This window comes from Ursus americanus, chromosome X (assembly GCF_024610735.1).
Source record: "Ursus americanus isolate L20-20 chromosome X, mUrsAme1.1.p, whole genome shotgun sequence".
NCBI classification, from domain to species: domain Eukaryota; kingdom Metazoa; phylum Chordata; class Mammalia; order Carnivora; family Ursidae; genus Ursus; species Ursus americanus.
In genome coordinates, this window is record NC_142164.1 from 107,461,233 (window position 1) to 107,487,711 (window position 26,479).

At 46.9% G+C, this 26,479-nt stretch overlaps 1 protein-coding gene across 14 annotated transcripts in view; it reads left to right on the forward strand.

Moving 5' to 3' along the window:
• Positions 1 to 25,581, forward strand: part of SH3KBP1 (SH3 domain containing kinase binding protein 1) — a 322,979-nt gene extending 297,398 nt beyond the window's left edge. For 8 of the 14 annotated variants that reach the window (XM_087860197.1, XM_087860193.1, XM_045801269.2 and 5 more), the window contains 5 exons: positions 13,213 to 13,322; positions 16,789 to 16,917; positions 21,052 to 21,323; positions 23,434 to 23,497; positions 24,504 to 25,581. In XM_087860197.1, coding sequence (XP_087716323.1) covers positions 13,213 to 13,322; positions 16,789 to 16,917; positions 21,052 to 21,323; positions 23,434 to 23,497; positions 24,504 to 24,545 — 617 coding nt within the window. In that variant the 3' untranslated portion in view covers positions 24,546 to 25,581. The remainder of the gene's footprint in view (positions 1 to 13,212; positions 13,323 to 16,788; positions 16,918 to 21,051; positions 21,324 to 23,433; positions 23,498 to 24,503) is intronic. The other 6 variants (XM_087860198.1, XM_087860200.1, XM_087860202.1 and 3 more) reach the window with 1 other exon arrangement.
• The last annotated feature ends 898 nt before the right edge of the window (positions 25,582 to 26,479 follow it).

Genomic DNA, 26,479 nt, shown 5'->3' on the forward strand with positions numbered 1-26,479 from the left:
ACTTGTAAATATCCAGAGGGATCTATGACCTGCCAGAACACCACGCTCAAGAACCCTTTGACATGCTAAAAGCATTATAGACAAAACTACACCTTATTAAGAAGGAAATTTGACTTATCAACTCCCTCCTCTAGCCATGGGCCCTTGGTAAGGCCTGATGTGGACACCTCGGCCCAGACCATCTCCCGCGACCTCGGATTCGTTAAATGAGCAAAGTGAGGAGCACTGAGGAGTGAGGTTGGTGGGCCCCGTCAGAGGGTGATTGGATCTGGTGGTGACAAGCTAAGGATGAGGTGTCAGTGAACAGGAAGCCCTGATTTCGAGCGGGAGGAGCCTCTTTATTTAGCTGCGTGGCGACCTGCAGCGGCGCTCCCCACCTCCCCACGCTTGAGTCATCTCTCACTGAGGTTGTTCATGTTCCTTGGAATTCAAAGACTCAGACACACACACACACACACACACACACACACACACACACACAAGGCTTTTAATTTGAGGGACTGCTGACTTTCATTTTACTAATTAAGGACACTTTAAAAAGCAAATGCCATTGCCTGGTGGGAATAATCTCTGGGTTTAAAAATTGGACAAATTGAGCTTACTGGGAGACTCAAAATATTGACCTTCTTTTCCTTGGCACTTTATAGACAAATGATAGCTTTGTCATGGATGCATACCAGTTCTTGGGGAGGCTTCTGAAAATTACAGGTCCAGCACGTATGTGCAGAAATGAAGGTCTGGGGAGAGAAATGTCAGGGGCGAACAAAAGGCCCCAGAGAGAGGCAGGTGTTCAAGCGTGGGTGAAAACTCACTACTGCCCAGAAATGTACAATTAGCAGATTAATTTTTTATAGAGTTACAGTTACTTGTGGTTTTTTTTCAAATCTCTCATGCAATGTCAGATTTTAAAGGGCAACTTATTTTTTTTAAAGATTTATTTATTTATTTGAGAAAGAGAAAAAGAGAAGCAGACTCCCCACTGATGGGGGAGCCCGACATAGGTCTTGATCCCAGGACCCCAAGATCATGACCTGAGCCCAAACCAAGAGTAGGCCGCTCAACCAACCAAGCCACTCAGCCGCCCCTAAAGGGCACTTTAAATGCTTTGTACCTCTGTCCTCCTCCTTCCCCAAGGCTGGAGAATGGAGGCCTCCAGTTCTAGAGGCGCCTATCCCTCCCAGCGGTAACAAGAGCACTGGGCTTCAGACAGAAGGTCTTACCTCCTTGAGTTTTTTTACTTGGCATTTAATTTTGGGTTCTGTGTAACTCTAGGCATTAGGATATTGTTTCACACACAAAAATTTTCTTTTATGAGTGTCTGACTGTTCCTCTTCTAAGTAAAGTGCTGTTGAATGAGATGAAATGCCCTATTTCTCTGCTCCCTGAAAGGAGACAGGCCCTCGGATGCACCCCGCACTGTAGCAGGCCGTCCAGCATGACACACACTTCTTTGGGTCCTGGGTTTTTATTTTTTAAATTTTTTATTTGAGTAGAGTTGACACACAATATTACATTAGTTTCAGGTGTGGATCTTGGTTTTTCATCTTTAAACCAGGGCCTAGGAGGAAATGATCAAAGGGGCCCAGTTTGGCCTCACAGGCTTGTCTGTCTGGCTCTGTTTCCTTTAGCTGAGTTTCCTGGACATTAATAAAACTGCTCTTTTTTTTGGTAACCTCTGATTCCTCCTAAGATTAAATAGTTTATTCTTTCGTTTGACTCTTTACCACAATTCTTTCAGTTCTCTTAGTTCTTTTAACCTGGAATTGCTAATTTGGCTCTTTCTAAGGTCTCATCTAGGGGGTTTTTTGGCCTGAAGATTTTTGCTTATAAAAGGTTTGTTGGCCGGGGTGCCTGGGTGGCTCAGTCAGTTAAGCATCTGCCTTCAGCTCAGGCCATGATCTCAGGGTCCTGGGATCGAGCCCCACATCGGGCTCCCTGCTCAGCAAGGAGTTTGCTTCTCCTTCTCCCTCTGCCGCTCCCCACCGTTTGTGCTCTCTCTTGCTCTATCAAATAAATAAATAAAATCTTTTAAAAATAATAAAGATTTGCTGGCCGAATGGAAGTTTAAGTAATTAACAATTGTGAGCATAACACATAAGGCATCACTTTTTAATAAAGTTTTTTAAATTATTCATTTACCTTCTAAAAAATGTATCACAATTTTTGAAAAATATAAATGGGTAGGATGTTTGCCATCCTAAATAAATTTGACCTCATAGAACAAACCCTTTTACAGAGACAAGATCATCCCACAGAGTCACCAAGGAAAGTGTGGGGTGTGTTAGGAAAACCATGGGTTCTCAGGTTAGGAACACTTGGATTTGAATTATAGCTCTGCAAGTTCCAGATTGAGTGACTCTAAGCTCCACTTTCCTCTTGTGTATGACAGGGTTAGTAATGCCCACCTGCCTTAGAGGGCTGTTGTAAAATTTAGACCTGATGATTTGAAGTGGCGGACACAAAACAGGGGCTTTCTGAGTGGTAGTTGGTGTGGGTATAGTCAGACAGAGGCAATGAACCAGGCATCAACCTACGTTCTTACCATGACTACTATTATTAGAAAGTAGGAAAGTTCCTGAACACATAACATAAATCAGCTGATTGAAATTCCATAGCTGCATCTGAAATCATTTCATACATGATCTACTTAGTTGTATTTTTATTTTAAAGAACTTCACCCCACTCCCCAGTTACAAAGGGAGTAGGTACTTTAAAAAAGAAAAGAAAAGAAAAGAACGGAAAAGAAAGGAAAAGAAAGTGAAAGTCCCCTCAGTGTCTCAGCCTCTCTTTGAGATAATCACTGTTAATTTGTTGTACACACTTTTAGAAGTCTTTCCATGATTGGGTAGATGGATGAATTTTTTAAAATGTGATCATGTTGTACGTACTGTTAGGGTCCACAGTTGTTTTGTGAAATAAATAATGTATGTTTGATGTTTTCCCAGATAAGTCACATAGGTCAACCTTATACTTTTAACGTCAACATAATATTCCATGGTGTGATTCTAGCATAACCAGCTCACTCAGAGCAATGCCGTGAAGAGCAGCGTAGGACAATGATCTGTAGACAGGGATACCTGCACCTTGGGAGCCATGGAGACTCCCCAGGCCATGGATAGTGCCTCATTTCTTATGTGCTCTTTCTTCAGACTCCTTTCCTGGGAGACCCACTGGCAGGCTGCTTCTCCCCTCCCATTCCCCTTTCCCAGTGATCCAATCCCAGCTTACACAACATAGCCAATCTCTTGCCCACTCCACAGGTATGCAAACCCCTGCTACGAACTGAGAGACACTTCCAAGATTGGTGTTGGACTTGAGATATTGAGTGACTTTATTGACTGGACAAAAAAATCCATTTACAAGTTGGTTGGTTTCTAATTCTTTGCTTCCAACCAAATTGAAGGAGGCACCGATTGAGTTGTTCATTGATAGATTGTTCAAAATAGTTCTTGGTGATGCTAGACCACTGTCTGATTTTTGCCATATAACTTGGAAAGAGTTCAAAGAATGGAGTGACATTGTGATAACAAAATTCTTTCCATTCCCATATACTTCTATTTATGTGAACAAAGTTTCTTGGCTCTTACATCTATAAAATGAAAAATAAGAATAGAATCAATGCCAAACCATGTTATTCTCATGTTAAGTAATAATCATACACATGTGCATAAAGTTATTTGGGGGGAAAGCCCAATAAGATTCCCCTCTTTTATGCCAACAGATTATCAAAATAGTCAGTGTGTATGTATACATTTACTTTGATCACTTATAAATACTAATAATTGTCATGGTAACTCCTTCCAGAAGAAAAACCTTATGATTTCAGGAACTTAAGAAATCATAAATTTCTATTTATGACCATGTTTTATAGAAGAAAAATAATGAACAAAAGACAAAATTAACAAAAGCACCAAAAATACGCTACATAAAATCCAGCAATATGACAGAAATACAAAATCAGAGAGGGAAAGGGGTGGTCCAGAATTTCCAACTGCTAAAGGAAAACTTATTCGTGATTTTTTAAAGATTTATTTATTTTATTTGAGGGAGAGAGAGAGAGAGCACAGGGCCTGGGGGAGAGAGGAGCAGAGGGAGAGGGAGAGAGAGTCTCAAGCAGATTCTGCACTAAGCGCAGAGCCCATCATGGGACTTGATCTTACGACCCTGAGATCATGACTCTGAGATCATGACCTAAACTGAAACCAAGAGTCGGATGCCTAACCGACTGTGCTACCCAGGTGCCCCAGCTTATTCATGATTTTTTAAGATGGATGACAGTGGTTGTTAAACTGCTGTGGTATTCAAATGTATGTTGAATATATTTAAGAGAGCAATATAGTAGTTATATTTTAAAGTATAGCAGAAATTACATCTTTTGTGACAAAAACTTATGTCAAATTTTAAATGTCAACTTAAGATGTGTAAGGGGGCACGTGGGTTTTCAAAATTATTTTAGGAGGCACGCTGGTAAAACAGTTTGAAGACTACTGGCCTCATAAATAAATATATTGTTCTACACTTACCTAAACATTTCTCTTTTTTAAGATTTTATTTATTTGAGAGAGAGAGTGAGAGAGCACAAGCCAGGGGGAGAAGCAGAAGGAGAAGCAGACTCCCCGCTGAGCAGGGAGCCTGACACGGGGCTCAGTCCCAGGACCCTGGTATCATGACCTGAGCCAAAGGCAGATGCTTAACTGACTGAGCCACCCAGGTGCCCCAACATAAACATTTCTGTGGATCAGTTTCTAGAAGTGGACTATCTGAAAGTGTATATATTGGCATTTTGTGACAGGTATTGCCAAATGGCATTATGAAAAGGCTGTGCCAATTTACATTCCTGTAATAATAGCATAACCACTATTTCCAGTAAATACATTATTTCCTAAACCATTTTGCATAACAAATTGGGGCCTGTAGTAAGCAATTTTTAAAGGAAAACAAATCTGAAACGTTACTTTTCCCCACTTCTCACTGCTGGTTATCAATCCCTGTGAAGCACTTTACCTCTCTTCAGTGCTACCCTTCAGTAAGTCATGCCCCCCCTTCCCTTACTGCTTCTCCAGATTTAAATTAGGTTCCCATGCTATCATTGCTAATTTAATCTTTTACCTTTCTTTCGTAGTAGCTAGCAGAATTTGTAATGATATGTATAGAAGCCCATCACTCTTGGGGGCTCTAAGCTTTGTGAGGCAGTGCCATGGCTATTTTGTTCACCCCCATATCCCCCCATGTCTAGCCCACAGCCTGGATGGTAGGGCTCACTTAGTAAATATGTACAAAGTGAATGGACTGAGCATAAATGAGAAGAAATGCCAATACCATGATGTAGGGTCATGGTAGAGATCTTCATTGCCACTAGTCACGTGTGACTATTTAAGTTTAATTTATTTTAAGTAATCACACTCAGCCATATTCCATGTGCTCAGCAGCCCTGTGGGGCCAGTGGCTACCACGCTGGATGGTACAGATATAGCAGGTTTCCGTCATCACAGCAAGTTTGAATGGATAGTGCTGACAGAGTGTTTGTACTTACATTCTCCTAACTGTAGCCATGCTTGGCACACAGTAGTTACTTAATAAATATTTGATTAAGTGAAGGAGCAAATAAACTCCTTATCTCCCTCTCTTACTCTTCAGCTACAGGTTTCCATGTAAAAGTTACTTTGTACTGAATAGCTAAACAGCCTGCTTTAACTTGCCTAACACCTTACATTTCTTACCAGAGATTTCCTTAAGAAAGCCAGGTCCCTTTTTCTGTCCACTTAGAAACACATTGGAATAAATATATTTTTTTAAGTAGGCTCCAGTCCACACTGGGTGTGGAGCCCAACCCAGGGCCTGAAATCATGATCCTGAGATCGAGACCTGAGCTGATATCAAGTCAGGCACCTAACCGACTGAGCCACCCAGGCACCCCCAAAAACACATTGGAATAAAATAGAACAAAGGCAGCTTATTATCAGAGCATAGAGGGGTTTCTTCACACACACAACATTATATTCCTAGTATAATTCCTATTACATTCCTAGTATCTTTTCTTTTTGTTGATGTAGAAATAATTCTTAGAATCGGTTAAATGAGAGGTAAGGTGAAATGTTCCTGCTGTCTGTTCAGTTCTCCATAGTGGAAAGAATTCCAGAGACACGAATCTGAATGTGGGCCCTGTCACTTTCTGGTTGTGACCTTGACCAAGTTGTCTAAACTCTGACCCTCTCTCTGTCTCCCTTTATGGAAAAGAGCTTGGGTTTTGTGCAGGTTAAGTGAGCATGCGTGTGTGAAGTGTGGCATAGTGGGCTGGCCAAACACTAGCTCAGACCTGTTCACTCTCAGTGCTTGTGTCTTGCACGCTTCATACCTGGATTACAAATGAAAACACAGCAGCTAATCTGTTACCTCCTTTCACATTTTGGAGGACTTATTTTCCCATAGAATCTAATCATTCCTTAAATGAGAACTTTTCAGTTGGTGACTCAGCTAACACAGGTGTTCATTTGACCCCTACTAAAGGGCCCATCTTTTTTTTTTTTTTTTAAAGATTTTATTTATTTATTTGACAGAGAGAGAGACAGCCAGTGAAAGAGGGAACACAAGCAGGGGGAGCGGGAGAGGAAGAAGCAGGCTCCCAGTGGAGCAGGGAGCCCGATGCAGGGATCCATCCCAGGACTCCGGGATCATGCCCTGAGCCGAAGGCAGACGCTTAATGACTGAGCCACCCAGGCGCCCCATAAAGGGTCCATCTTTGTCCACACTAGTCACGTGATTTACATGCAGGGTGAGACTTCCTGTCCAGACTGCCTTAAGATGCTTCTTCACTGCGGAGAAGGGACCTACAGCCCTGTGGGATTAGGCTTTAATCATCTTAAATCTTAAGAAACAGAGAGAGAGGGGCGCCTGGGTAGCACAGCGGTTAAGCGTCTGCCTTCAGCTCAGGGCGTGATCCCGGCGTTATGGGATTGAGCCCCGCATCAGGCTCTTCCGCTATGAGCCTGCTTCTTCCTCTCCCACTCCCCCTGCTTGTGTTCCCTCTCTCGCTGGCTGTCTCTATCTCTGTCAAATAAATAAAATCTTTAAAAAAAAGAGAGAGAGAGAGAGAGGAAGAAAGAAAGAAAAGAAAGGAAGGAAGAAAGGAAGAAAGATGGAGGGAGGGGAGGAGGAAGGAAGGGGAAAAAGTATTTTGTTTTGTTCTTTTAATTTCACCTTGCTCTTAGATCTCTGTTCTCAAATCCCACAGCTCCATCAATGGTATATGAAAACAAAATTCAACCTGATGATTTGAAAGAGTTTTCATATAATTTCTCATTTACAGAAGAATAACCCTGCAAAGCTGATAGCTCATATAATTCTCCCATTTTTTTTCCTGTGGTGGAAAAACTGAAGCCCAGAAAGATTGTTTGTTCATTTATTCAGTAATCGTTTATTAAACATCCACTGCAAGCCGAGAATGATGTTAGTCCTGGGGAAAACACAGATAAAAGCCACAGCTTCTTTCCTGGCTGCTGGGGAGACAGATAAGTCAACAAGGAATGTCAGTCAGGGTGCTGAATGCTGACATTGGAGTAGTGGGTGAGTAGGGGAGGAGCCAGGTCAGGCTCTAGTGTGCATTGTGGCTTCTTGGAAGAGGTCCTGGTCGCTAAGCAAAGCCTTGATGACCCCAGGGGAAAGGGGAGGGGAGGGGAGGGAAGTCACGCAAGGGACAGAGACAGAGGTGGGCACCAGCCATAATGTGAGGGCCTTGGCCATGCTAAGTCACCAGAATTTCTTGGGAACTTGGGAAGGATTTTAAGCAGAGAAGGGGGACATACTCAGATCTTCACCTCGCACATGTCTCTGGGGGCTGCCCATGGAGTGGTACCAGATTTGGAGTGAGAAATCCATTATAGTCCTCCTAGGCCTATAGTCTGCAAGGAGCCCCGCCAGGTGTGATGATCCTTGACAGTGATGTGGAGGAGAAGAGATAGCTTCCTGAGATACTGGAACGTAGTGACATTGCCACACTTCAGCTGTAGGAAACCCCTGCTCTAGGCCTCTTTCTCCAACCCAGAGCTATGTGCTACGAGGAGTAAACAGCCATTTAAGAGCTTGCAAACAGTTCCTTTGGTGACAGCAGGCACGTCTCAGACTTTTAGCTGTTTCTCTTCTGCGCTCTCAATGGATATGTTGTAGGTCACCTGTGGTCACTGGTACCATCCCTCCCATCCGTGGAAAATAAGCCCACATTTTCTAATTGAACTAAACAGGCTATGACTGCAATTGATGGAAAATGGGCAACCGTGTGTGCCACAGAGTCAAACGCCCTTTCCAGGCTGGCTCCGTGTCCAATATAAATTATCCCCGTATGTCTGCAGAGCGTTCATCTTTCAAGTATGAGAAAAGCCTCTCATCCTTATGAAACTGACTTTTAAAAAAATACCCAACATTTGCCAGTTCAATCGTTTTGGATTGGCTTGTGAGCATTAAAACCATTTTTTACGCAGAGGAAAAATTCCCAGCCAGGCTGAGAAAGCTTATATCAAGTTTCAGCCTGATTCATTTCAAAAACCATCGTGAAAATTGGGACATTTTCTTCACACCACAGTGAGTTAGTCATGGAAAGTCTGCCTTCGTGTCAGCTACCAGGGCTGCAGTCACGGGAGCGTGCGCTGCGCCACCGAAGCTTTCTGTGGCAGGGCGGCAGCACTGCCCCCTCCACTGTTACACAGCGGAAGTGCATCGCAGCTTGGGCTCCGAGCTTCCCTTTGCAGCAGGTGACCTCATACTTGGTGTGGCTCTTTCTTTCTGGAAGTTTAATGTTGTTGTTGTTGTTGTTGTTTCCAAAAAGTGCTTTTTACAAGCTTAAACCTGGAAAGTTACACATAGCTGGGTGTGCACGAAGAGATTAAAAGAGTGGCTCCCCCTGCAGGACCCTGGGCACGCTCACACTCTTGAGTGACAGGGACAAACGAGGCAGTCTTCTCGGCCATCAGTCCATCTGCTGAAGAGACGCTGGTGAAGGGTGGCCAGCCTTCAACGTGTCCGGGTGTTTTTAGTGTAGAACTCAGCCAGGAAAACGGCCGGGGCAGCCAAGCGCCCTCTGCAGCGAGCGCGCAGGATGCCGCCTCCCGCCCGGCAGCGGCCGCCTCGTGCCCCGTTCGTAGGCGCCTCTGGAAGCGACGCTCCCCAATCAGAGTTTCTTCTCAGGGTGGGTTACTCATGTGTTGGCTAGTTCATTTGTTCCCCTGTTCCTTCATTCACAGACTATTAAGCAGGTTTTTCCCAGGAACGTGCTAGACTTTGAGAGCACAAAGATAGGTTCCTGTCCTCCTGGCGCTCACGGTCAAAGCGCGGAAGACACCCCACGCCTCTGAGTCATTCCTAAAGTGTAATTTATTACGGACAACCTCGCGTGTTGTCACACCCTCAGCTCCCAGGTGGACTTCGTGATTTTAGTTGGCCCCAAGGGCTGGGTGGGGAGCAAAGATGGAGTCCTCCCTGGAGCCCTGCAGAAGTTCCCTGGGTGTGACCTTGTCTGTCCCTACACACCAGTGGGCATGCTGAGTCCATGGGGGGGGGGCGCTGAGGCTGTCCCATCCGCTCCCTTTGTTCCCCCCACTCTTCTTCCACCCCACTCTGCATGCTGGGTCACCTCACAGCCGCCTTCTCACTCCTGTTGATGCGTTTCAGACTTGTCCCCAATCCCCCGAGCCTTCCGTCACCACTTTGATCAGCTGCTCCGGCACCTCTGTTGCCCCACACACCAGGTCAGCACTGCCCGGCCTGGCCTTGGAGGAGCCCTCTGCTACTGAGCCTTGCTCCTGACAGCTGGCCTGGGCGGCCCGTGCCCTCAGTGGACCCAGGCACACCTGCCACTCCCCTGGTGGTGGTGCCCTAGCACCGTCACCTCTCTGCTCAGTGCAGTCCTTGCTTCTCCCTCCCTGCAGCCCCTGCTGGGGCAATGCATCACTACATGGCGGCGTGCTAATGTCACGGGGGACACTGAAAACCTTCCTGCCCAGGCTGCACCCCAAACAAATTCAGTCAATCCCCAGAGAGGAATCCAGGCATGAGTCACCTTTTTTTAATTGTCCAGGTGATTTCACTGTGCAGCCATGGCAGAGAACCAGAGTGAATTAGCCTTTAACTGTTCCTTAATTGCTTCACCCTGCTCAGCTTTTGCCTCCAGAGTTTGTTTCAGCTTCCAGGACAGAGTCACAACACAGGCGGGTCCTCTCAGCCCCTGGTAGCACCCAGCCAAGGCCCTCGGTAGCAGCTCGATTGTTGGAACCTTGAACGGCCTTCTCCTTAACCTCCTCCCCCGGCCGCTGCTCAGCATCTGTTCCTCTCCTCTCCCCCGGCTCTCCTGGCTTCCTTGTGCCTCCTGTTCACAGCCAGCCCCCACCCTCCAGCAGATCTCCCTGTCCTGGGCCTTCTTTCCTTCTTCCCATTGGCGAACCACGTAGAAAACCTGCTAAACTCGTATGTAGCATGCACACAAGAATATCTGTGGAGCACTTTCCTATTAACAAAAGTCAGAGGGAATGATTTGAAAACTAATTACTCAACAACAGGGGATTGATTCAATAGATCATGGATTGCAATACAACAGAAGATTATGTCACCATCAGGATATTTATGAAGCATTTTTAGAGTCATGGCATATGATGTTAGGAGAAAGAAGCAGAATGCAGTTCTCATATAGTGTGAACCTAGACTATCTACTTTCAGAAAAAGAGCCTGGAGGCTAATACACCGAAACACTAATAGTGGTTGTCTCAGTGAGGTAAGGTTATACTTGGCTTTCTTTTGTTACAATTTTGTTTTTCCTAAAACTATTGTACATTGAGCATGCACTACTTTTGCAATCAGAGAAAAAGTGATTCAAAAAGTTAATTGGGGAGCTATTACTATCGGATGATGACTTGGGGCATCAAATGAAGTGTATAATGGGGAATTTTGATTTCGGACAGCATGGAGCTGGTGGAGGCAAGTCCTGGGGTGTGACCAGGAGAGGAATCTTTTAGAAAATAAGAATCTCTTAAAGGAAAGGCCCCTGAGAGGGTCAGGCCAGTGAGCTGGCTCTCAAGAGGCCCACCTAATTGTGGGGTCTTGGCCCATGCCCAAGGTGTGCCGAGCCAGCTGGAAGGCTCCATTTGGGAGCCTCTCACTGGCCTTGGGTGCTGATGGGCTCCCCCGTGGCCTCAGAGCACCGCTGATACTTTTCTTTGTTCTGTCTCTGCAGATAGTTAACCTTTGGTTATATTTACCTTGCTCTGATAAGATGAGTTCATTAAATAATTACTCATTCACCAGGTGCTAGCATAAAGTCACTTAATATAATCCTGGGTATAATGTAATGGTTTGTCCTGACCGGTGATTATACTTGGTTTTGCATCTTCCACTGAAGGATGTCGCCCGCAGACAACACCTGCCTATTTATTAATAGAGCAAAGCTGACCATCACACAGCCAGACCACTTATTATAACCATCAGTAAAAGAGCTCTCCCCAAAATAAGGAGAAAAAAAAACCACACATAGTTTTTAGCTTTTCTGTCCCGAGCTGGCATATTTGCAGTTAGAGCACTTACGGTGCTTTCAGCTGCAAATAAAGGATACCTGATTAAAATTGGCTGCAGTAACAGAGGGTTATTAATTTTACATAGCAAGAAGTCTGGGCACTAGAGGATCCCAGAGTTGGTGGGTGGCTCATCAGGGTTGTCAGTCATCCACGGTCTTTCTATTCTTCTCCTCTGCCATCCTCAAGATCTCCTCATGGCCGTAAGATGACTGCCACAAGGGGCACCTGGGTGGCTTAGTCGGTTAAGTGGCCGACTCTTGGTTTTGGCTCAGGTCTTGATCTCAGGGTCCTGGGATCGAGCCCCACGTCAAGAGCCCCATGTCAGGCTCCACACTCAGGGGGGAGTCTGCTTGTGGATTCTCTCTCTCCCTCTGTGCCTACCCCCACCTTATGCATGCTCTCTGTCTCTCTTACAAACATACAAATAAATAAATAAATAAATAAATCTTAAAAAAACAAAAAAAGATGGCTGCCACAGCTCCAGGCATCCTATCCAGCACAACAGCATCCCAAGCAAGAAAGAAGAAAGGGCAGCCACACAAACAGCCTTCTCCTCATTTCCTCTCAACAGAGAGGAAATCTCTGTCCCAGAGACTGTCAATAGACTTCCCTTTTTTCCTCAGTGACTGAATTTGGGCTATGTGGCCGCCTCTAGACCAATTACAGGCAGAGAGGAGCAGGATGGCTATCATTGGCTTAGACAAACATGGTTCCTGAAACAAAACTGGGGCTCCATTAACAGGAGAATGGGAAATAGTTTGGGAAGGAGGTGCTAGGCATGGCCTATGAAACATGATCTACTTGTCAGCAAAAGTTGGCCTTGCCCCAGCGTCAACCCCTTTCTACCAGCCATTCCTTTGTGCATCCCATGCACACATCTACGCTGATTTGTAAACCCCCAGAACTAGATAGAATGAGGTAAACCCTTGACCTAATCGTTTGTTGAAGGGGATAGAAAAGTAAAGGCAAAGGCCTTCCTCCCGGACACAGGCAGGTGCGGTTGTGATCTGGCTGAAGGATTCTGTGTTCATCTGAGACCTCCATCATGGAGATGGAGGCCCCCTGAGGGCACAGTGCTTTCTGCCGCGCTCACCGGCGTAGCCTGGATATCCAGCCCCATGTGTAGCACAGAGTGGTTGCTCAATCATAATGGAGTGAATGAATGAGCAGATTGATGACCGAAGATCGTGTCTCCATTGAGTGATGCCTCTCGAAGCAGAATGGCGCCGGGCTCTGGGAGTTATCTGGAGAAGCAGAAGCTTGCTCTCCACCTCCAGGGTGTCTAACGCTAGGGTGATGGCCGGAGGAGGAGGCTGCCCTCTCTTCTCTTTCGGAATCAATGATCAGCATTCACTTGCCCATGGGTATTGCATCTTGTAAGAACTGCTTTTCGTGGTGGGACAACAAGAATGTTTTATCTAGCAAAATGAGCTTGCGTGTGTGGAGGAACAAGGATTCCTCCTTTACCCCTCTTTCTGTAGCTTTTAAAGACCTACCACATTTATTGGATGACCAGAGGATGGAAATCGCCTTCATCAATGATGACATGTAATCCAGATGTAAAGAATGAGTATTAAGGAAAAAGTGCTTGTGACCTGTTCTAAGAACTTTTCCTCACTCCTATTATTGCTCTTAAAACTCTGTTTTACTTTTGTTTTAGACCTAGAAGGTTTTGACTCTGTGGTATCATCTACTGAGAAACTTAGTCACCCAACCACAAGCAGACCAAAAGCCACGGGGAGGCGGCCTCCGTCCCAGTCCCTCACCTCCGTAAGTGTCTCTTCGCTTCTTCTACTGCTGGAAAGCAGGTCAGCTTAGAGACTCCAGCCAAGGACTCTCTCACAAGTGGCTGATATGAGGACAAGCCAGGAGAGGGAGGTCGTGAGATACACTGCTGACCAAGAGTGATTTGAGAGTCTTCTGGAATCAAGCAGTATTTCTTTCTCTGTTTTCTTTGCACATCTGCCAATGAGGTGGGCACTGCCTAGTCCCACTTTCCTTCTTTCTCCTTCCAGACTGATCCTTATTTGAACCTGAGATGAAATTGGTAAGAAAAAAAAAAAGTCATGTTTTATGGTGGGAGAGGAAAGCAAGGCTCGTTTGGTCTACAAACAAGACTTTGCTAAAGAATGATCCACCACTATACAGGTGCTTGACAGTGGCCAAGCTTCTCTTGAAGCCCCATTATTGGCACCCCTCCACGGAACCCCACACACACCTTTAGGAGATCGTTTGTAAACATACGAGGCACCTGGTCATGTAGGAGAGACCGGTCAGAATGGTCCAGATAACCTACAGAAGAAGTTTGTTGTTTGGGTCATGTTGAATAACTTCTTTCCTCACCGGAAACCTGTAACACATTTGTTGTACCAAATTTCAACAGTGAAATGCATAAAGAAGAAAGTAAGTTACCTGTAATCCTGCTTTCCAGAGCTAAGAACCGTTAACTACTTGCCGTATATCTGTAGCTTTTATTTAAAATTCCATTTGTATGTATAACATTATTTTGTCCAAATGGGGTACGTAGTACATGCTTCCCCCCCCTTGTATTGTGCACCTTTCTCCCCAATCATTGCCCATTCTTCCATGATGTCACATTTAATGGCTGCCTAGTGTTCCAGCCTGTGAATATATGAGAGTTTATCTAGTCAGTGCACTAGTATTGGGCACTTATGTTGCTTTCAATTCTTCATTATAAACACTGGAGTGAATGTCATTGAAGAAAAAATCTTGATGCATCCACAAGCTATGTCTCTCTCTCTCTCTCTGTCCATCTCTATATATCACAATGTCTTGTCCTTGCTGGGAATGCAGGTCTAAGTCTTTATGATCTTCATTCACCCAGATGCACCAAGGAATTAACCTTTTGCAGGTTTTCCAGAACACTTTCTACTTTCGCCTCATCACTGGTCCCACCGCAGAGGTCCTCATTTAGAAGAAAAAGAATGCCACTTCCTTTGAACCTCTTCTCTCATATCTGTTGAGTTTGGGGGTGTGGTTTGAATCATGCTGTTTTTCCTCTCTGTATGAAACAACCCTAACTATGTGTTGATACCTTTTTGGAGAAAGACTTGTTTGTAAGTGGCTTACTTTTTCACTCTTTATATAGAGTCCCAAGTTACTACCATCTTTCCTCTCCCCACACCCTCCCCAACATGCCTCACACACACAACCTATTTAATTGCCTCTTAGTATCTCTAAGTGTTTGATCCTATCTCCCACATCTTCTCTGTAAATCCTTCTTCCGTTTTGTTTTTCCTCCAAATTCTTCCCAACTTTGCGAGGTCTAGAGGGCCTTGAAGCATCCAGGATTAAATACAGAGAAAGTCAATTTACCATCCCCCACCCCACCCTTGGTTCATACATCCCATGCCTGGGGGTTCGTGTATATCTGGGGAACCAGGTAAAAGCACCTCATCTTCTCTCACTTTTAGCCTACACCTTTGTTCATTCGCTCGTTCAACTAATATTTATAGACATTTATGGCATGTGGACTCAGCGCTGAGCCAGGTACCAAGGCTGAGACTAGGAGTGAGACATACATGGTCCCTGCCCTCAGGAAGCTTATGGTGCCGTGACTCAAAGTTTGGCATTTTATGTAGAACAATTTCATTTGTAGCCTTAAAATCACAGGATACATTTGTACTGTAAAGAAGTAGAATTACTCCCTTCCCTTTCTTCCCATCCATCCCCACGTGGATGCACACTTCGAATTCGTATTGGCTCTTCTTCCACTTAGCACCTGTACAAAATGGGATCGTGGATATGGACATATTCCTACCAGGCCACTGGAAGGAACGACTGGGGAAATGCACCGGTCAGGATTACCCAGCCTGGGGCCTCTCACCCTAGTCTGAGCTTATTTATGTTTATTGAATTCAAAGGGCAAGCTTTGATTGACAACTCATGAATTGTAGGTTACACAGGAGGAAGCTGGCTTGTTGAATAAAATCTCAAAGTGAAGGGATACAGGCACTGCAAGGTGGTTAAGCAGTTAAGCTTAGATTAATAAGAAAGCTTAGTTGGGGGTGTTATTCTAGGTAATTAGATTTTCAGATAAAACAAAGATTAACAAATAAGACCTTTTAATTTTAAAACTTTGCTTACAAATCCCTAGATATATTAGTTTTCTGCCTTAGAAAATAGAGTAAACAGAAGAAAATAAACATGGTGTGATGTAGGCTTGAGTTTTCTATCATGACACCAAGGATGATTCTAGACAGGACGATTTTCCCACCACCGGGGTAGATGGCATAGAGGTGCAGCTAAATACGAGCTCACCCAAAGAGATCTCTGGAAGATTCTTTGTTTAAAAAAGATCCCTTGCCACGGGAACTCTTATTTTCATTTGTTTCATCCTAAAATAGTGAAATTTCAGCACAATAATCATTTACGTCCAAGTGAACTCCAGTGAGGTGGTTCACATTCAGCCAGCTTTTTTTTCTTCATAGTGAGACAGAAAGGGTAGGAATATTATCCCCATATTTTACCAAAAGATGCTGCCATTCTGTAAATATACCTTAGCAAAAATAGGATCCACAACAGATGTTGATTGTCGGTGGCAAGGAGGGTGGAGATTTAGCAGGAGGTGAGCTGGCCCTCCGGCAGGCAGGGCTGTGCTCTGGGGCTGCAAAAATACTGCTCACTGGCCTACAGGCCTGTGACCTCGTGCCCCCTGGAACGACTTCCTCTCAGGCAAGCTCTTGCAGGCACTTCACTGTGCCTCACATTTCGTGGTCCTAGAAAAGGATCCAGAGGGAGTGGAGGAAAGGCAGGTTGGAGGCAGCCTCCTCTTGCCCTGTGTGTCCCTCCCCACTGGACTCTCAGCCTTGTGAGAGCAGGGACCGTGTCCAGCATGTCACCAAAGTTCAGCCCCGAGCTCAGTGCTTCATACACAGTAGCAACTGTGTATGGAAAGAAGGGAGGCTCCGAAGGAGGGAGGGAGTAGGAAAGGCTGGGTGGCGCAGGCCCACACAGGTGAAATGACTGACAGGCATCAGTGCCAAGATCCCATGGAAAGACCCCTGCTGTAGGAGATCTTACTTCTTACTCCCAGTTCTGCCACTCTCTCCAGCGCACAGATAATAGCACCCTTTCTGCCTCTCGAGGTTATAATGAGGAGACAAACAAAATAGAAGTGTCGAGCACTTTAAAAAGCATACAGCATTATGTTAACAAAAGCTATGTCAGCTAAGGTGTAATTCTGACAAAAGCATTTTCTTTTGGCTTTATCCAGTCTTCCCTTTCAAGCCCTGATATCTTTGACTCCCCAAGTCCCGAAGAAGATAAAGAGGAACACGTTTCGCTTGCACACAGAGGAGTGGAAGCATCAAAGAAAACTTCAAAGACTGTTACCATATCCCAAGTGAGTGACCAGCCAAGGCAAGGGTGTCCAGACAGCACGGACCTCTGCCTTTCCATGTGTGCTCTGACGATGAGTTCTAAACCAAACAAGGATCAGCAGATGGCCTAGTCCGTTCGGGCTGCTATAACAGAGAGTCATAGATGGGGTGGCTTAGAGACAACAGAGATTTATTCCTCACGTTTCTGGAGGCTGGAAGTCCGAGATCAGAGTGCCAGCGTGGTCAGGTTCTGGTGAGGGTTCTCCTCAGGGTCACAGACCGCCAACTTCTCCTTGTGTCCTCACGTGGTAGAAAGAGGGAGGTGGAGCTCTCCAAGGTCTTGTTTCTAAGGGCACTAATTCCATTCATGAGGGCTGCACCCTTATGACCCAATCGCCTCCCAAAGGCCCCAACTCCTAATACCCATCACAATGGGGGGTTAGGATGTCCATGTATGAATTGGGGGAGGGGACACAAACACTCAGTCCAGTGCACCAGACAATGCAGATGTGTGTCACTCTTCAGTAGCAGTTATGACTTCAGTCATCAAAATCCCCGAGGCGTGTTCCAAAGTCCCTGAAACTGGACAGAATCTCTGAGATACAAGTTTAGTTGTTGATTTCCCATATTTCCTCTTGTGGTTTGGTCTCCTCTTCTTACCAGCAGCCACGCATAAACATACACCCTCACACGCCACCACCACTGGCACCGTCACCACCACCGCCACCAAAGCAGCTTGAAGAGCCTAGGGTGTGGAGAAAGAACGCACTACGTACATCAGATGCTGTGTACTCTGCCCACACATCTTGGCTTTTGTGTTCAAAACTGATGATGTCACAGATGATGTTTTGGCAGCACACGACTTTGAATAACTAATGGGGGTCCCTTAAAGAAAAGCCGATTTGGATTCATTTATTCCGATCAATTTAGAGTCTAAAAACATTTTCGTTTCATTGCATGCCCAGGGAATGGTGTAGCTATTTTAAGTTACTGGCTTGTGAGAAACAAAGAAGATAGTGGGTAGCAATTGTGTGTGGCTTCTGAAGGATACCCTGTACTAGTCCTGTTCATTCTCTGAATGTATTTTCTGGTGCTAAGAGAACCCAGTCAATTGGAATTATTTTCTCTACACAGTAGCAACTGCTTTCTAACAGCAGAAAATTGCAGTCCTTTTTTTAAGGCACTTGAACCAGGAATTAACACAAAGAAATCACAGGGTATGTAGGATTTCCCTTCTCGCACATTTAAAAATTTACACATACGTCTAGATTTTCTTAAAAACCCGGTCTAGTAAACAAAACTGTGATCCCATAAAACACATCAGTGGTAGTTATTCACAAAACTGAGGCATTCTCCCTTTATGAAAGGGTTTCATTTGCAGAAATTGGATTTAGCCCCGCTCTTTCTGCTGACCGTAGGTATACCCACAGCTGCGTTCCCTCTGCCGTCCCCGGGTGTCTCTGTAGTGACATCTACTGGTGGGCAGTGGCTCTTCAGGTTCCAGATTCTCACAGTTCTGTCCCATTCGCCGATTTCCTTCCTGGGAGTTGTCATGTTGTTTATTGCTTCTCTAAGTTCCGCCTCAGCCACTTGGGTCGGGGTATACGGTGGCCAATACTGTGTGAGGGCTCGCAGAAGTCCTTGTCAGCTGCGGCGGGCTGCGAGAGAGAGGTACGGAGCAAATGCTGAAAGAAGCGCTGATGCAAGAGTTGCCTGTAAGTCAGGCTGTGAGGACGTTGGTAGGTTGGAAGAGGCACAAGAGGATGCAGAGTGGGAAGTGGGGAAAAGTAGGAACCCCGGAATCGGAAAGAAGCGAAGAAAATAATGACAGGAGAGCGTGAATCATGGCGCTCAGGCAGCCACCATCGCGATACGGGGCTCCAGGGTCCAGCCGGCCTGGGAGGGAATTGAAGCCCAGTCCTGCCAGCTATGAGCTGTGGGACTTAGGGAATTTCTCGACCGTGTCCCTTAGCCTCAGTTTCCTGCTCTGTCAAAAGCGGATGCCAGCCGATCCCCGTTTCAGTCATCTAGCCGACGTCGGGCACGTGAGCAGTGCTCCATAAATGTCGGTCCCTCTCCCCTCTTACTACAACTCCTACAGCAATCAGCACAGGATGGCGGATCGCTGTCCCTGGCAGCAGAAAGCGCTTTTCCTCAATGGTAACTTGGCAGAGAAAAGGCGGGCAGAGAGGCTGGGAATGATGGCCCATCTGCTTCTGGCTCACTCTGCCCAGTCTCTCCCTCTCGCACAGCCGGAATCCTCACTCTCCCTCCTCACCATGCCAGCCAGCCCCTTCTTGGCTCTTGCCCTGGGCACCTGCTGCTGGACGAGCCCCAGCTGTGTTGCCAAGCTTCACCAGCAACCTCAACTTCCCCGTCACTCAGCCCCTCGCCTCCCAGCATCCTCTCTGCTGCTTGCCCTCCTCCTCCCCTGGGAGGCCCCATGCCCCTCTTCCCTCTCACCCGTGACTGTCCCACTTCCTGTGCCCTCTCAGCCTCCTCCTGGGGCAGAACACTCCTCCCTCAGGCCTCCCCCGCCTTTCTCCTCCGTCTCCAGCCTGGCCCTGCATTGGTCTTTCCCTTAGGATATCTATCATCCAGCTCAGTGTCTCCCCCATCTTTGAAAGCAAACAGAACCCTTGCATGATTCTGTCTCCCCCTGAGGCTTCTCCATGAATGCTTTCTCTTTCTCCCATCCGCCATCTTCAGCCAGGTTTCTGGAAAGAGGGTTCTAAACTTGCAGGCCACGCCCCTCCCCTCCTGTTCAGGTGCTGACCTGCCATGATCAGGCCTCAGTCTCCCTTGTTGCACCAAATGCCCCAAGCCCTGTTTTCCTCTCAGTGCCCTTGAGCCACTTATCCAACACTTTTTCCTTCTGGAAACCCCTCAGGGGACTTCCATAACCCATGCCCCTCTTCTGTTCTTGCTTCATCCCCTCGCTCAGCGCTCTGTCCCAGTCCCCAATGTCTCTCCTTTCTCTTCCCACCTCTCCAATTCAGCGAGTCCCCGCGTCCCATCGCTGGGCCTCTTCTCCCCTGATTGTGTGTTATTCACCCCCATGGCGCCACTTCTTCAGGTGATTTCTCTGACCCAGCTCACTTTTTCATTCCTTGGCTCCGCCCCCTGGACATGTCCCCTTGGCTATCCCTCGGCCCCTGAAACTCAGTGTGTCAAAAGTGAAACTGTTTTCTGGGCCTTTGGACTGTTCCTCCTGCCATGAAAGGTACAAGCTCCGTGCCTGCTTTCTCCCTCCCCACCCATGGCCCTGCAGCTGTACTTCCTCCTCACGCCCTGCAGCCTGTCCAGAACCACGTCCTCCTCTGGGGGCTGCTCCCTGAGCCCAGGCACTGTGTCTCTCGGTCGGAAGAGACTGCTTTTCGCTGCATGTCTCAGAGCTGTCTTTGCTCTATTCCCTTGGCCAGTCTGTCAAGCCTCCACCATTCCTAGCTTTCGTTGTATGAGAATCTCCCAGCAATTCCCTTGACCTCCGGGCCTGCCCACCTTTAGGCCCTTCTGCAGCCAGAGTCATCAGTAGCTTTGTGCAGGATGTTTTTACCCCTTCCCACAAGCCCGCTCTGCCTCCCCGTGCTGTCCTAGCTGCTGAGTGACCGCTTGCCGTGAATGTGCCTCATGCCTGTGCTGAGCCCATTCCCTCCCCCCAGAGCCTTTCTCTCCAATCACCTTTTCTCTTCTGGCCGCCTCCTGATCCTCCTCCTCCAGGATGGGGCTGTCAGCAGCTCACCGACACCTTCCCTCTGGGCTGGTTGGTCCCTTTCGTGTTCTTCCGTGGCTCTCTGTGCTGACCTCCCTGTGTGCAGACTCCCCCCACATCTGCAGTGTGTCGGCTGGTCTGTCTGCACCTCACTGTGTTCTGAGCTCTTGGGAGCTAGGAAAATGTTTTGCTCACTTCAGAGTTTGCAGAGCCTCGCAAGCAGGTGGGCCTCCAGACTTGTACATTAAACCAGTTGGGAACTACCTGTCCAGGTAGGCGGTCAAATTTAAAACATGGGTGCCTGTGCCAAGTAGGCCCTCGGGGGCTTGTGGGTGAAGGGGTGAGTGACGAGTGAGTTTCCAGAGGTGGGTACGGGGATGTAGATGGGGGACTCGACTGAACACGAAACCCCGGCCTGAATCCTCTCTGCCTTCCCTCGCCGCAGGTGTCCGACAACAAAGCATCCCTGCCGCCCAAGCCAGGGACCATGGCTGCAGGTGGTGGTGGCGGGCCAGCCCCTCTGGCCTCGGCAACATCCTCCCCCCTGTCATCCTCTTTGGGAACAGCCGGACACAGAGCCAACTCCCCGTCTCTGTTTGGCTCGGAAGGAAAACCAAAGATGGAGCCTGCGGCCAGCAGCCAGGCGGCCGTGGAAGAGCTAAGGACGCAGGTCCGTGAGCTGAGGGGCATCATCGAGACCATGAAGGACCAGCAGAAGTGAGTGTCTGGGGCCCCTTCTTTGTCCACCTCCCAAGTTGCTCTCCGCGGGGCCAGGGTCTCCCGCCGGCCCGAGTGGGTGGCCCCGCTTCCCCAGCGCGGGGACAGCAGGGGGGAGGCGGGTTTGAACCCGAGCAGCTTCATGTCACTCGGCTCCTTGCGTAAGCCAGATCTGCGGCGTACAGGGAGGGCACGGGCCGGCCGCGGGGCCTACGGCAGGGCCACTCACCAGGACTGACGCGCTCGGCAGGCTGCTAAAAGAAAGATCTTTAAATCCCCATAAAATATAGGCTGCGCACGTACCCCTTCCGAATAAGCCCACCAGCCGGCTTTTCCTCCAGCACCAGAGAAATTGCACTTTCTTCAGTTAGCTGTCTGATGAAGTAATTGGCTTGCATTTCGGGGCTGGAATGGATGACAGAGATGTAGGGAATCTGTAAACCCAAGACTTACACTCAGCAAGACGTTCTCCCCATGAGCCTCGGGGTTCTCTCCATGCGAGCCTACACGTGCTCTCTGTACCCCTGGTCCTCAAGGAGCACTTAGATGAGGAGAAAGACCTGTAAGCAAAAATAAATAGCACACGTAAATATTACCAGGATACTGTATGTGGTCACAAAAACAGTAAAAGGGATAGAAGTCGGGAAGTTCTCATCTGAGTAAACTGAGGCTAAGAGTTTAGGGATAGGGATCAATTAGCTCTTTCTTGGAGGAATTAGGAGGTGTTTCCTGAATAGGATTTTGAAAAACAATCTAGAATCACCAAGAGCAGGCATGCCTGCCTCTCACAGCCGTCCGGTCCAGGGCCACTGGGTCCCTAAAATCTCCAGCCCTAGCTCTAAGTGTCCCTTCCCTCTCAGCCTTCAGCAGAAGTCCCTACCGACTCCTCTCCTCCCCACGCATGCTGCCCCTCACCTCCGTGCTCCTGCACTGGCTCTTCTCCAGCAATCCCCCCATCTTCTTTCCTCCTCGCGGGCTTAGGCCCGTTTTTACCAGTTCAAGACTTAGTGACTTTCTTTGCCCTGGCTTCCCCAACTAACTCCTCCGACGAGCCGCACTCAAGGCTCTGCCTGCCACAGTCTTCCTGGAACTGTGCTATCTGCTTAGGACCTCAGCTACTGCTCACTGACGTAGAGGTGCATGGTGTGGGCTCGAGTAAATACAGTAATGATTCACAACCTGTTAGTGTCCGAGAACCCCGTGTGTTGGCAGCAGGTCCGGGACACTGACCCACATACAGGCACCGTCACGGGGCTCATCTGAAGTGAGCGAGCGAATGTAATGTAACTTATACCTTAGTATAGTGTCTCTGCAGTCCTTGTTCTTTGATTTTCCAATCCAGTTTGTAAAAATGTACACATAAAATGGAGCGTCTGCAACCCTAAAATGCAATACAGTTCCCTGACCAGAGTGGCGATGGTTGCAGTGTCCTAAGTATAGAGTCCTGAGTTCGCAAGATAATCAACTTCATTCCAGCTCATTATTTAATGTTGTAAAGAGCATTAGACTGCGTGTCCTATCTCATGTCTGCTTTCTCTGTGACATGATTACCATATAGTTAGTTCAGCTATTTTGACTCCAAGATTTCAGGTGTTACTCTTTGTAAGAGTTTGTGAGAACCTGTGAAGACATACCAGTAACCTTTTATTAATTTAAAACTCTGTGAAAGTAAAACATTTATGTGGTGACAAAAATGTCTGCAGTGAAAATTATTATGTAAATACGTTTAAAGACCAGTGATTATATAACGAAGGAAAGCAACAGAATGTGGGCCTGGATAACTGGAGTCTAGCCATTGGGCAAGTCAGGCCACCTCTAAGGCCTCACCTTCCCCATCTTCTCCTTTTAGGAGAAGCTTAGACTAATGGATCTCAAAGGTCATTCCAGACCTCCTGTTTGATGGCCACGTATTCAGGGAGCCCAGAAATAATAGCGAGCCTTTCTGTCTGCAGTAAATGCCAAGCAATAACAATGCAAAGAAAGAACATAATGTTGTGTCCACGTGTTTGTTGTGAAAGGCTCGGATGGATTTTGTAGTGGTAAGAGGCTTCTTATCTCTTACTGCGGAAGTCCCGGCCTTTGTTTAATTTCTTGGCCATTTGCTTTTCAGACGAGAAATTAAGCAGTTACTGTCGGAATTGGATGAAGAGAAGAAAATCCGGCTTCGGTTGCAGGTGGGTCCCTGGGGGTCCTGCTGCCTCGTGAGGGGCTCGCTCAGGGGTGGGGCCGTCTCAGGGCTTCATTTTGAAAGTAGGTGATGGTTACTTCTCTGCAGATTCAGATGCACTTCCGGTGGCCATTTTCTTAGACCTGTGTAGGCTCACTTCGCATCCTCTCCGGCGGTCCAGGAAGTCTTGGGAAAGGGAGGCATGAGTCAGTGTGCCCCCAGTTGGGTTTCTCATTTGGAATTTATCTGAAACGTCTCCCCTGTGAAAAGTTCCCTCCAATTTCCAAAGGCCACATTATAGTAAGTGCCAGAGGGCATGGTGCTGGGGGGCCCCATTGCCAGCTGGCTTCTGTCATTGGAACTCCAAGGACCACAGCTGTCCACACTCAGCACTCGCTTTTCAGCTCTTTACTTCTCACCAAGGGCCATGTCAGTTCTGCCAGGGCATCAGAGCCTTGCCCCCCACCATCCCCGGAGCCAACTCAACTGTTACCAAATGGCAGAGAATGTGCAGGAATTGCAAAAGGCTGAAGGCAGACTTTGAGCTTTCATCCAGCTGGTGTCCTTGGTGGTGCCTGGGACCCATGCTGCTTACAGAAAGGATAGGTAACCGCCTCTCCTCACTTTGGGGGTGCCGGTAGACACCCCCTTGGGCCCGACCAGAGCTGCCTTCCAACACTGCTAGGTGGTCCAGAACATCGGGACAGCCAGCTCTGCCCCCTGGCCAGGACACTGGAATTCTTGCTCCTTCCGACAAATTTTGGTTACTGGTAGCCTGAGAAGGCACACACCGGCCATTTCCTGGTGTCTCGCATCTGCGTGCCCGTTCTTTAGGTTTCTGTCACTTCCGGCCTCGTTGTCCGCTCGTCGTTCAGGCGTCACTTCATCCATTCCGCCTTGAAAAGTGTGAAGTTGATGATTTTCTTTCATTCGACCAAGTTGATTATCTTTCAGCTTCTCTCAAACCAGCGAATTCATTATGATTTTGTTCGGCTCTTGTTTTTCCTTTATAGATGGAAGTTAATGACATAAAGAAAACTCTTCAATCAAAATAAATACTTGATAAATGAAATGTCACATTATTCATCCTGAGTCCAAGACTCAAGTTTTCCGCCCCAGCCAAAATAACCTTGTGCCAAAAGATTAAAGGTTTGCCTCCATGTGTCCCTGTTTGAAAGATTAGCACAGAAGTCTTGATAGCACAACACAAATTCCATCCAAGAGGAGACTCTTCCCCATGGTATAATCCTTGGCATGGCACTGGTTGTGACTTAGAGCAAATTGTGCTAAAGGCTTTTTTACTATGAGATCTCATGCGAAACGAAAACTCAGGCAGTTTAGTCCATAGTGGTACTATTTTGATGATATTTTCCATTAATAAAATGTAATTTCAGATTATTCGTTTACAAGCTTTATAATTTTATGATTTTTTAAATCGTGTTTTGTCACAGGTTCTCCCAGTGTCTGTATTACACATAGTCCAGAGTGAGTGTCCCATTCTTTTGCTTCAGGCAGAAAGCTGCCTCGCTTTGTGTCCCCTCTAGGATTCTATTACATATGCAATTTTAGGTCCTTCCTGTCCCTTTCTCTGCCAGCCAACCCTGCCACCCTAAGATAAATTTTAGCTTATATATGATGGTATATTTACAAAAAAGAGAAAGAGAAAACCTGGTATTTGCAATGATCTGTGCCTTCTTTCTACCACCCTCTTGATTGGAGCTTTTGTGATGCAGCTACCATGATTCAAAAACAAACAAAAAAACAAAAAAACAAAAAACAAAACAAAAAAAAAAACCTTTTTTTTTTAAGCCACTTCTCAAGGTCCACTAGAGGCCACTGTCTTCAAAGCTTCTCTCACCTAGCCAAAGGTCCCAAGAGGAGACAGCTGTGAAGTTGGGGCGCTCTGTGGTACCCGCTGTGACGTTTAAGTTCTCCTAGTTGTAGGTTGTTCATGGAACTAGAAATGTCACCCCTGCTTGATTTTTCATCAGCCAAGTTAAACCCCTGCTTCCTGTCCTTTGCACCTTTTGCGTGAACAGAATATGCATTATGAACGCAAAAATAAATAAACGTAAAATGCAATGAAAACAAGGGGGGGAAGTTGTGTTATTTCCTGCACTGGGTTGTCCGTGTGTGCTGTTGTTTAAACTGTACTCCCACAATGTCATTTGCCTTGTTCTCTTGTAACCCCTTCCTCAGGTCCAAGAGAATGGGGGGGGCTCTTGTTGAAGTGCAGCTATTGGATCTTTCTTGCATTTATGGAATTGCTTTTTTCCGTCCCAAGGAAACTGGTGTTTGCCTTTCCGCTCTATCTCTGTAGCAAATGAACAGCTCAGCCTTACACTATGTAACTGTTTCCTCATCCTTAGCTGAAAATAAGGGGGCATACTGTATTGCAAGATTGTTTGGGGGTTGGGGGATGGGGGGTGGTCCCTTCAGGGCCCCTGAAGATGTCTTATGTGTTTCTCAAAAGCTGCTTTGTCTATTTCCTGAGTTTTAGAGTGAAAGTACTAAATATTAATGGATTTGCACAACCACAAAGAATGAGAATTGATAACACGGAAGGAGTAACGCAAAAAAGAAATCACCACGCAGTATTGATTATCCCAAGTGTTACCAAAAAAATGTTTCTTTCTTCCTCTCTCCCTTCCCCACCTTCCTCTTGCCGACAAGCTCATCCTTGCTGTTTGAGGCTGCTACTTCCTCCCAAGTACTGTACTTACAGAGCCCGGACATCCTGGTCTTCCAGGATGGGGGGCACGATTACGGAAAGGGAGTACGTAAAGAAAGAAACCTCCCATCCTGCCTTCCCATGTCTGGACATGTTGCCTTTTCAGCAGCCTTGCTCACAGTGTGCTTGGGGCCGGGAGCACCAAGTTTCCAAGGGCAGCATAAAACATTCCCGAACCCCTTGACTCTTCTAAGCATTTCTACGTTAAAGCCTTGAGAGATTTCCCACCGCCTAGTATAAGAATGAGGATTGAATTCT